The sequence below is a fragment of the Malus domestica genome, chromosome 02 (genome assembly GCF_042453785.1).
Source record: "Malus domestica chromosome 02, GDT2T_hap1".
Taxonomy (NCBI): Eukaryota; Viridiplantae; Streptophyta; class Magnoliopsida; order Rosales; family Rosaceae; genus Malus; species Malus domestica.
In genome coordinates, this window is record NC_091662.1 from 4,642,813 (window position 1) to 4,655,406 (window position 12,594).

The 12,594-nt window shown below is 38.4% G+C and overlaps 1 protein-coding gene across 1 annotated transcript; it reads left to right on the plus strand.

The window, feature by feature from the left end:
- The first annotated feature begins 8,561 nt into the window (after positions 1 to 8,561).
- LOC103449508 (protein SPEAR1) lies at positions 8,562 to 11,135 on the plus strand. Its single transcript, XM_008388834.4, has 5 exons — positions 8,562 to 9,093; positions 9,209 to 9,319; positions 10,149 to 10,228; positions 10,354 to 10,432; positions 10,767 to 11,135. The coding sequence occupies exons 1-5, from the start codon at positions 8,869 to 8,871 to the stop codon at positions 10,881 to 10,883; spliced, it is 612 nt and encodes a 203-aa protein (XP_008387056.2). The 5' UTR covers positions 8,562 to 8,868; the 3' UTR covers positions 10,884 to 11,135.
- Positions 11,136 to 12,594: the final 1,459 nt, after the last annotated feature.

The following is a 12,594-nucleotide window of genomic DNA, read 5'->3' on the forward strand; positions in this document are numbered from 1 at the left end:
GGGAAAATTTTATAGGACGGCAATAAGGCCGGCAATGCTGTATGGCACAGAATGTTGGGCGGTGAAACATCAACACGTACACAAAATGGGTGTAGCGGAGATGAGGATGCTTCGTTGGATGTGTGGGCACACGAGAAAGGATAAGATTAGGAATGAGGATATCCGGGGTAAAGTAGGAGTAGCCGAAATTGAAGGAAAGATGAGAGAAAATCGGTTACGGTGGTTTGGACATGTGCAAAGAAGGCCTACTGACGCTCCGATTAGAAGATGCGACTATGGGACAGAGGTTCAGGGCCGAAGGGGTAGATGAAGACCTAGGAAAACTTTGGAAGAGACTCTAAGAAAAGACTTAGAGTACTTGGATCTAACGAAGGACATGACACAGGATCGAGCACAATGGCGTTCTAAGATTCATATAGCCGATCCCACTCAGTGACTTGGATTTTCCAAGTCTCCAACCAAGAAGTTTTCCTCACTCGGGAAATTAAGGGAACACTACCCCAACCTACATGCTCCACTCAGAAAGCTTCAACATACAAGCTTCAACAAAAGAAAATTCAAAGAACTTAGCGAAGAAGGCTTTGGTGTATTTAACACAATACGTTGAAATGAAGGAAAGCTTATTTATTGATATCCCCGATAAGCTACAAATATGTACATATACATGAGTCAAAATAAACACACAAGAGGGAGCCTTCACAAAGGTTGCTTAGGAGAAGTCTCAGCAGTCGGTAGAGCCCCAGAAAGAGAAGGCACCGGAGGGGGATCATTTGGAGCCTCAGTACTGGACAGAACCCTAGAAGGAGGAGGCATCAGAGGTTGATCATTTGGAGCTTCATTACGCGGTACAGCCCCAGAAGACGAAGGCAATAAATGCCTTTGGAACAAACCCACAAATCTCTGATGATCAAGTAAAACCTGACCATCAGTTTCCTTCATCTGGTCAAGCTTCCTCTTCATGTTTGTAGCATAGTCATGTGCGAGCCGGTGCAACTGTTTATTCTCATGCTTGAGCCCTCTAATATCCTGTTTGAGACTCATCACTTCAGCCGCCAATGATTCAACTTGGCGGGTTCGAGCAAATAGGCGTTGTGCCATATTAGACACAGAACCTGCACACTGAACACTGAGAGCCAGCGAATCCTTAACAGCTAACTCATCAGACCGTTTGGACAGTAGTCTGTTATCTTTGGGAGTGAGAAGGTTCCTGGCCACCACCGCAGCGGTCATATCATTCTTCATCACGGAATCCCCAACGGTAAGAGGACCAGTTGGGGAGACGAAGGATGGGCGCCATATGTTGTCTGGAGAAGGCGGGGCTGCCTCTTCAACAAGGTTCAAGTCAAAACGACGGTCGGAGGGGCCAGACATTTTCAAAGGTGTTGAAGAGAGAAGAGGTCGGACAAATCAAGATCTTAGAAGTGCAAGAATGAAGCTTCTACTGGTGGAGATTCAAGTGTGCTTTGGAACTTAATGCCAGCCCCTATAAAAATCTGCACTCGACGGAGCTTCAGAAATCAAAGAGGCGCCTGCTCAGAAATCGAAGAGGCGTTTGCTTTCTCAAAAGTTGGGCTGCTTAGAGATCACGAGGGTTGATCTCAGAAATCGAAGAGCCGTTTGCTTTCTCAAAAGTTGGGCTGCTCAAAGACCACGAAGGCCGATCTCAGAAATCGAAGAGGCGCTCGCTTTCTCAAAAGCTGGGCTCCCTAGAGACCACGAGGGCCGATCTCAGAAATCGAAGAGGCACCTACTTTTCCAGCCTTGTCAGCACCTGTCACACGCACACTCAGCTTTGCGGAAATTATGGGCATTCTGTCAAAGACTTCTGGGGAAGTAGAAAACACATGAATCTTACTGTTCAATCACCCACTTCCCACACGCAACAATAGCTCATGGGTACCACAGATAACTTTGCCAAAGTTCTCTGCCAAAGTTGAGCACGTGAAGCTTGCAGCTCCCACTACATCGCTCTGACCAAGAAGGGTAAAAGAATAGCAAAGAAACAGCACTAACAAAGTTTAGACCCATAAATTTTGAAGGTCTAGCTACCATATTATTACCCACAAGGGTAAAGGAACAGTACCACTGCTGGATAATTGGAAAGTCCATGTATGTCAACCTCTGTGCTTCGTGGCAAGGTAGACTAGCAAACATGCCCAACCTTTACTCACATTCGAGAAAACACTCCCAATAAGATTGCTTGCTCCAAAATCGAAGAGGCACCGTCCTCCGAATCTAAAGAGCCAGACTCCCAACATGACTACTTTCTTAAAAATCGAAGAGAGGGTAAAGGAACAGTACCATTGCTGGATAATTGGAAAGTCCCTGTGTGTCAACCTCTGTGCTTCGTGGCAAGGTAGACTAGCAAACATGCCCAACCTTTACTCACATTCGAGAAAACACTCCCAACAAGATTGCTTGCTCCAAAATCGAAGAGGCACCGCCCTTCGAATCTCGAGAGCCACTCTCCCAACATGATTACTTTCTCAAAAATCGAAGAGACACTGCTCCCCGAATCTCGAGAGCCAGACCCCCAGCATGATTGCTTTCTCAAAAATCGGTGAGGCACCGTTCTCCGAATCAATCGAAGAGGCGCTCGCTTTCTCAAAAGCTGGGCTGCTCAGAGACCACGAGGGCCGATCTCAGAAATCAAAGAGGCACCTACTTTTCTAGCCTTGTCAGCACCTGTCACACGCACACTCAGCTTTGCAGAAATTATGGGCATTCTGTCGAAGACTTCTGGTGAAGTAGAAAGCACATGAATCTTACTGTTCAATCACCCACTTCCCACACGCAACAATAACTCATGGGTACCACAGATCACTTTGCCAAAGTTCTCTGCCAAAGTTGAGCACGTGAAGCTTGCAGCTCCCACTACATCGCTCTGACCAAGAAAGGTAAAAGAATAGCAAAGAAACAGCACTAACAAAGTTTAGACACATAAATTTTGAAGGTCTAGCTACCATATTATTACCCACAAGGGTAAAGGAACAGTACCACTGCTGGATAATTGGAAAGTCCCTGTGTGTCAACCTCTGTGCTTCGTGGCAAGGTAGACTAGCAAACATGCCCAACCTTTACTCACATTCGAGAAAACAGTCCCAACAAGATTGCTTGCTCCAAAATCGAAGAGGCACCGTCCTCCGAATCTCGAGAGCCAGACTCCCAACATGACTACTTTCTCAAAATCGAAGAGAGGGTAAAGGAACAGTACCATTGCTGGATAATTGGAAAGTCCCTATGTGTCAACCTTTGTGCTTCGTGGCAAGGTAGACTAGCAAACATGTCCAACCTTTACTCACATTCGAGACAACACTCCCAACAAGATTGCTTGCTCCAAAATCGAAGAGGCACCGCCCTCCGAATCTCGAGAGCCAGACTCCCAACATGATTACTTCCTCAAAAATCGAAGAGACACTGCTCTCCGAATCTCGAGAGTCAGACCCCCAACATGATTGCTTTCTCAAAAATCGAAGAGGCATCGTTCTCCGAATCTCGAGAGCCAGATACCACAGACCACTTTTTCAAAGTGCTCTGACAGAGTTAAAACATGTGAAACTGGCAGCTCCCACTACCGTGCTATGACCAAGCAGGGTAAAGGAATAGCATTACTACTTGTTGTTAGGGAGACTCCTATATATGTCGACCTCCATCCCCAACGGACAGGCAGACCTGCAAAAATGCTCAACCCTTCATCATATCTGAGAGGGCACTCCCAACAAAGCCTTTCGAAATATTCAGCTTTCTTTCCCCCCGATAATACCTCTGCAAACAAGCTATACTAGAGCAAGAATATCTCATATCATCAGGGTTAAAAGCAAGAGTATCCCATATCATGCTTTTTCCCTGTTTTTTCTTTTGGCCTTGTTTTTACCTGCAAGACAAGGAGAAAGAGAGCAATCAGTCAGCACTTGGAATCAAGCTTCCAGCCAGGAACTGACTGCCTGGAACCCCTTACTTGATTACTTACCTGGCATTGCTCTCGAGTACTCATCTTCAACATCTTATGTTTCCAGGGAAGATTCCGCATCTGCTTGAGGAACAGATAGGGCAAGTGCGAAGGATACAAGGAAGCATGTGGAGACAAGCGTAACAGCACACGTGCCGATACATCCATTACTCTGTCAAAAGCAAAAGTATCCCATATCAGCAGGGTGGAACGTACTCTAGATTTGATGGACTTGTTTTGACCCTCAAATTCTTCAGTCGGCCTTATACTCTGGAGGAAACCAGAAAACCCTCCAGCTCAGTTCAAGAATAAGCCTGTGGAAAGTTACTTCTTCAAAAGCAAAAGTATCTCATATCATCTCTTCTCATTTTTCTTCTCTTTATCCTTCATGCTGCTGCAAGATGGGGAGAAGGTGAACAATCAGTCGGAGCTCTGATTGCTTACCTTGTCTGTCACCTCTTTCAGCAGACCCCCTAGCTCGGCGACTTGGGGGACTCCTACTACATGGTTTGTATCGCGCTTGACCAAGCCTGAAACTACAAGTAAGCTTCAAGTGAAATTGATACATTACCTTGTGCATCTCCACCAGTTAAAGATACCACCCCTGGATGGAGGAAGAGTACTTCCAGAGAAGATGCCACATCTACCTATGAGACAGATAAAGCAAGTCAAGACGACACCACACTCCGATACTTAGAAGTTTCGTGATTACGAGATCATTCTCCCACAATATTTCCTAATGTCATTTGTACTAAATCATTCACTCGTACTCACTAAAGGAGAGCTTGAACCTATGTACTTGTGTAAACCCTTCACAATTAATGAGAACTCTTCTATTCCGTGGACGTAGCCAATCTGGGTGAACCACGTACATCTTGTGTTTGATTTCCTATCTCTATCCATTTATATACTTATCCACACTAATGACCGGAGCAATCTAGCGAAGATCACAAAAAGCGACCGTTTTCGTTACCTATGATCTATCTTGCAAGAGAACGGAGAATTAGATGGAGATCTCAACCATAGAATACGAGCTGGATGGAAAGAGTGCATCCGGCGTGTTGTGTGACCGTCGTAGGCCACTGAAGCTCAAGGGAAAATTTTATAAGACGGCAATAAGGCCAGCGATGTTGTATGGCAGAGAATGTTGGGTGGTGAAGCATCAACACGTAAACAAAATGGGTGTAGCGGAGATGAGGATGCTTCGTGGGATGTGTGGGCACACGAGAAAGGATTAAGATTGGGAATGAGGAAATCCGAGGTACAGTAGGAGTAGCCGAAATTGTAGGAAAGATGAGAGAAAATCGGCTCTGGTGATTTGGACATGTGCAAAGAAGGCCGACTGACGCTCCGGTTCGAAGATGTGACTACGGGACAGAGGTTCAGGGCCGAAGGGGTAGAGGAAGACCTAGGAAAACTTTGGAAGAGACTCTAAGAAAAGACTTAGAGTACTTGGATCTAACGGAGGACATGACACAAAACCGAGCGCAATGGCGTTCTAGGATTCATATAGCCGACCCCACTTAGTGGGAAAAGGCTTTGTTGTTGTTGTTGTATCTTTCGGTCTCGATTAAGTATCGGCTTCTTTGTTTCAAAACCAAATATGAACGCTTTCCATAATTCCACTCCAGCATGTTTTGGGCTCCATTATTTGACACATGGATAAAGCTTGACTTAGATTGCCGTCACAAAGCCATCCGCTGATCCTAAAAAAAAAAAAAAAAAAAAAAAAGAAATTGAACTTCTCCCCAACTTAAATCAATACCACTTGTTAAAAATTCAAAATTCTCTACAATCTCATAATTCTTAAATACAAACTCAATTATTTTGTTCTTTTTCATAAGAAAGTATTTATAATAGTACGGTGGAGCAATAATAGAAAATAGATCAAACAAACCTTAGTCGAGAAGGACTAGGGGAAACCTAGACCTTTAATAAAAAAAAACATAAAACAAAACCTCTAAGTAAATATAACCTTTAATTTTTTTTTATTTTCCAACACCCGTCTCAAACTCAAGATCATGGATTTAGAGGAGGAGTTTTTAGCCAAATTAACTCCAATCATGCTCTCTATCTACATTCTAAGATAGATTCATCTGGGAGTATGATTGGAAAACAATCTAGCTAAATATTGACTCATAGCCATTACTACTCTCTAAAGTCGGGAGTATGATTGGAAAACAATTTTTTAAAGAGCCCATAGAATAACGTCTTAGCTAATTTTTTTCTATATAATACAGAGCATTATTAGAAATAATTTTATGTCTTCAACGAGTCAAAGCCGTAATGATCCAATTATGATTAATGACATACATGTTTTTCTTATATACAATATTATATAATTACACTAAAAGTGAGGATCAAATTATATAAAACTCACTGTTGATAAAATTTGAACCTAAAACTTCTAACTTATAAGTTGCATGATATGGGTTTTTTTTTTTTTTTTTTAACAAACGATATTATCTTCATTAAAAGAGAGAGGTAGGCTTAATTTCACAATAGGTTAACGATAATGTGGTTCAAATTCGCCTAGCGAAAATCGAACCTAAAACCTCTTACTTACAAGTGAAAGGGAATACTACTAAACCGTTATACTAAGTAGTAGCTGCATAACATGTTTAATTAATGAGGTTTTTGGTAATTGCATGAGTTCACACGTCTGTTTAAGAAAATGGAGCGGACTAGGATTATTTCCCCTCTTCTTTTCATCCTCTTCCATCATCTCCTCTCACATTCTCTATTTTGTCTTTCTTTTTCTATAAAAAATTAATATAAGATGTTAACGTGATTTAACCGTGACCTTTCAAATAAAAGGGGAAGAAAGGGGAGAGAAAAAAAGAGGATATAGAATCATACTCCAAATGGAGTAGCCTCTCTTTCTCCCACACAACAACACATAAAATGTGACCCACAGATCATGCGTGGAACAGCTCAATTAGATTTGGTCCCTTAAACCATTCACATATATATATGTTTCCTAAAAAAAAAAAAACATATATATATATATATATATATATATATATCTAATGGAAATTCTCACTGGTCAATTCTCCATATTTAACCATTCTTTTTGAGAAACTACTTAAATTTGAGAATTTTAACAATATATATATATATATTATTTTTTTTACATTGATCTCTCTTAATTATCTTATATGGAAAAGATTAAGGTGAAATTTAATTAATTAAATACATAAGATCGATCCACAGGTACAGCAAGTTAGCTGCTTGAGAAGCCAATATTTTTTATTATTATTTAATCCTCATCACTAATAGACAATCCCTATGAAGCTGCAAAAAAGATTTCTAGAATCTAAAATTAAATGTGATTTTTTTTTTTTGGAAGACAAATTAAATGTGATTTGGTCTAGCTTCCATAATGTGTCATATAATATATATTTAAAATCCTTCTCCTTTCTTAATAAGTTGCTTAAAGAAATCTTAAGTTGTTAACAGCTGGGGCTTTTAGGGCACCCGTAAGCTGACATACAATTTTATCATGGAACTGGAAACCACAAGCAAATGTGGAACCCACCCTATGTTTAAACCTGCACAATCAGCAGAAATGATATGCTAATGGCGGATTGTTTGATGAATAAATTCAAATGATGAGTTGAAAATTTTACTTAAAATTATTCGTTGTCGATTTTTAGGATTTTGTGTTTATGGTCAGAATTGATTCATATTATAAATCATTACGTAAAATCACTTATGTTAAAAAATCAATTAAAACTAAAGTTGTTTAGTCATCGAACTATATAAAAATAGATGAACGAGATTGATAAAAGTATTACCAATTGTATTGGTATTTGCTATAATAAATTTACTAAATAACTTTAGTTTTAATTTATTTTTGCAGAGATGGTCTTTATAGAGGACTCATAAATCATAAACACAAAACGTTGTAATTCAAACACGAATAATTTAAAATAGGATTTTCTACTCATATTTAAGTAGCCAATTATTGTTATAATGGTTTGATTGATAGAATCCTCGTTTTTAACTCATTGCGTTATGAATATCCATAACCTTTTATTTTCAATACATTTCAAAATAATAATATCTCTTGTAATAAAATCAGAAAAGATATCCAAAAAAAATCAGAAGAAGTAATATTTCTTTTTTGCATTCATTTGATCAAATAAAAGAATTTTTTTTGAATTTCCACTATCTTTTATTACCAATTACATATACCGCATTTCCACATATCCTAAAGATGTTACTGTAAAAAATTATCTAATAAATATGACAGCCACCATAAATAACTGTAGGATAATTATTATAAATTGTTCGGGAAGCAAAATGTTCATTGTTAATTAACTTAATTTATCATAAAAAAACTAAATGTTTATAATAAAATTTGCAGACAGCATAAACTAGTGCCATATGCAACTCATTTGCAGCGCGTGGTGGGGTAGTTTCTTGTTTGATTGATGCACAATATTTTAACACTTCAAATCATATAGACAATCGCTTTCAAGTAGTAGTCTATAAAGTCCACATCTAAAGGAAAAGAAAATATTTGATAAATGGAATACAATATTGTAGGACAATTATATAAAAAATATGGAAAATATTAAAGTAATGAAATTATATGAGTTATGAAATTACTGGAAAAAAGAGAAGAAGCATAAAATCTAAGTATATAAACATAAGAATCTACACATAATCTGATCCAGCGATGCAATAATTACTGGCTTTGCAAGCCAGCTTAAGGGTCACTGGAGATCTCTGATTTTTCAGAGTAGCTTGCCACAAAGTTTGGGATTTGCAAAACCAATCTTCTCTTTCTCTCTCTACTTGCTATATATATCTCTCTCTCTGTCTGAAATTGATAGTCTGATACATTCGCACATACATAGCAACAACAACATACATAGCGCGAGGAAGAAATCGAAATTAAGAAGATCGATCAGATGGGGAGCACTTATTTTGGGGAGCCAAACATGGGAGGAGGTGGTGGTGGTTCTTCTTCTTCTTCTTCTTCAAGGAAAGGAAAGAAGAGTAATTCAGACAAGCCAAAACAACCCCAGAGAGGCCTTGGAGTGGCTCAATTGGAGAAGATCAGATTACACGGTCAAATGGGTTCCACTACTTATCACCCTTCCCTCCACTCTCCATACTACACTAGTTTCAACAACGTACGTACGCATATACTTTCTCTCCATCTTTGAGTAATTCGTAATTGGGTTCATTTGCAGAGACAGAATTTTAAGTCTCATGGGGTTTTAATGTAAATTCATTATAATCTTGCAGGAGGACACCAGAGTGCAAACAGCTTATTCGTCCCTACCATCATCATCTTTCTCTTCTTCACCATCCTCCACATCTTCCCCACTCTCTTATGGCTTCCACCCCAACATCATGGTGCGTTTTGTGTAAATTCCCACAATTTTCGTTAATCGTAATTTCGTTTCCAGTTAATTTGTTGATGGGTCACCATGCACATACATTTATGTTGATCAATGATTGTGAAATCATGTCCAACTTCATCTATGTCATGATCATCACCACCCACAACAAATGCTTACAATTCAAACAGTTTTACCCAATTGGAGCAATTGTTTTCTTCCCCCTTTTCGGAGGTGAACGATAACGGTTTATTAGAAACGATAGTGGTTTTATTAGAACAATAGTGGTTTTCCCTCTTAAAATGATAGACTTTTCTTACATATAGGAAGTTACTTAATTTTATTCGTTATTTGGCTCCAAACCCTAGTTAGTCGCAGGGCATATGTTGCAATTAATCCAGTTTCTATAGTCAAACCTCATTACCTCTGAAAAACCACACTCTTGATTAGCCTTGATCAGAAGCTTCTGAGAGGCACTTCCTGCAAAAACAAAAACAAGTCTGGACTTCATTGGAGCCAACTTCTGAGTTTCAATTGCCGATGTGTGAATTTCCACGTGTGAACCACTAAATGAGGTTACATGTAAGGGGGCGTGTTGGCAGTCCCACATCGGTGGGGGAAGTCAACAAGGGTGGCTTTAAATATGATTACCCTATTCTAAGTAATACCGAAGTTTTTGTGGTAAAACCTCACACCTGATAGATTGGGTAAAGTTGTGAATAGTATTAGTGTCGTTAGAGTGAGGCTCTCTTCGATCTAAAAAAAATTTCAACAAGTAGTACTTCTGATAAATCTTATGGAGTTTCTAATTAATTAAATTCCTTAAAATTTCCCTGGTATTGCAGATGGGCGGTCTTGTTGAATATGAAAGAGCAAACATGATATATGGTGGTGATCATAATTCCCAACTTAGTACAACAGCAGGGTGCGTATGCTTAGTCTCTCTCTCTCTCTCTCTCATTCTTTGTGACTTCTGTGAACTGTTTTTTCTTTTCCTGAATTTTTTTTTGTTTCTAACCCTTACGTGAAATTTCAAGTTCTTAAAACCAGATGGGACGTCATCTTAGACACCAAACATTTTGTGCAACCGAGCATGACCGGAGACCTTCTAAATCCACCTCCAGTAGAGGTACTTATAATTACATGCTTTCTCACCTATCAAATGTGGATCTACTTTGACACATTAATTCCGATAATATGAAACAAAATTAATAGGTGATAGATCTGCACACCCATTTTTTTAACATGCACAATTGCACATCCCTGTCGATTTAGCATTTTGCTTGATTAAATCAAAAGAGAATCAATGAACAAAAATAAATAGAGCTGTGCAAAAAGAGAAAAATTAGATGCGAAAATCATTTCTCAATTGGTAAACTATCATTATATTTATTTCACATTTCTATATATATGCACTGGTGATCCAAGTTTGAATTGATTTGGTGATCTTATTATATCTGTAGGACTCTCAGCACAGGAAGAGCGGAAAACATAGAAGTAGCTCCATGGGCTCAAGCAGTCACAACTCTGAATCAAGTGACACCCAAGATCTAGATTTGGAGCTCAGACTCTCACTTTAGTTTGCTCGAGTCTGTATGGGTTCATAACTACATACGTACGTACGTATTACTCGCAATTTCAAGCTGATCATCAAAACATGTGGCGCTTCAAATTGAGCATAGGCAACAAATTAATTAGTATTCATTGTCATGTGGAAGAACTCATGTAATGCAAGTTTATTGACTATGTCTGTATAATACAGTGATGAATTTTTCTTCTTGAACCGTTGAATTAATATTGCCTAAGAAAAGAAGGAACAACATTAGTACTAATTTTTTCCTTGATACATGGTACAACTTTCTTGATTTCTTGGTTTGGTTTCTATTCTCTCCAAGTCCAATTGATCAATAGTAACTAGTAAGTTTTTGTACGAAGGTTAAAAAGCGAATCAATTAAGAAAGAAAACGTGTTAAGGATAAGATTAACTGCTATTGAGTCAACGAATTCTAAATTTGTTCAGTAAAAGTGAGATCTAGTAATTAGTTTGACATCCGAATATAATCATTTTTTAGAAAGAAAAAAAACACTATTTTTCTTCCACATATTATGCTTATTCATGTCCATTGATTTCAAAAGCCAGAAATAAACATGATGCAATAGTGTGAAAAACACTTTCCATTATTTACACATATGCAGTGAAAAAAAAAAGAGAGCATGACGTATGTTATTTCAGAAAATATGAGTAGAGAATCTTGTATACTCGACATAGATCATACAATTATTTTCATAATACTCAATGGTTTCTTTATTATGATTGTCGATTCACATTAAGAAAAGTGTGATCAACCCATTACATATATATTCCATTTGCTTATGGAAAGTAAATAAAACTGTTGCCTTCTTAGCTTTCTTCAGATCATGTACCAAAATATAGAAATCAACTCGATGATTACAGATGCAATGTCGGAAGTAAGTTGCAGAATCTTGATTTGGTTTCGAATTCATGCAAAACATGCATATAAGGCGAACAGCTGGCAGCAATTAAGATCAAGATCTAGCTGTTTATGGATGAATAATAACATGCATCAAGTCTTCATATTGTTCGTTTTCAACCAAAAAATGAAAAAACATTTGGATTCCCATGGCTCACAGGTTGAGAGTGTTTTTCTCATGAAAAAACTTGAAAAGTACCGTTTAAGGTTCCGGAGTCCGGTCTTGCTTTTAAATTTAGGGTCCTCCCTGCAAAGCTGGAAAGGATATAGCAGAAGTGCAGGTCAAAACAATACCTAATCGAATGTCTAACTTGCCAATCGACGCCCTTTTTCAACAGTGTGTATTGTTCAGTATTCTTAGTTTTGAATGGATAATCTGTCAGAGGTTTATTTGTCGGCAAACTTGACGCGTTGCCCTGATTTCGTACAAAAGCAATAATTGAATAACAAAGTGGGATCTGGATTAGATAACGTTGTCTACTTTTATGCGGTTCCGGTTTGAGCTTAGGTGTCAAAGACTCAATCGTTCGATCAGTTAAGGGTAAAGAATGAAGAGCCAAGATTGTGCCAGATGTCAGCAGATTATACAACTGGTTTTGTAAGTCAGTTAAGAGTTAGTTAAAGAAGGAAAATAGAGGCCTAAGGATGTAGAGTTTGCTAGAAGGTGTTTGTTGAACAGGATCCTCTCTCTGGATTTTTTTTATAATAATTAAGAAGGTTGGTGAATTATATTCGTTTATCGTATATCTTGCGATCATTTTTTGTCAAATATTATTTATATTTATTTTTAAATAAAAAT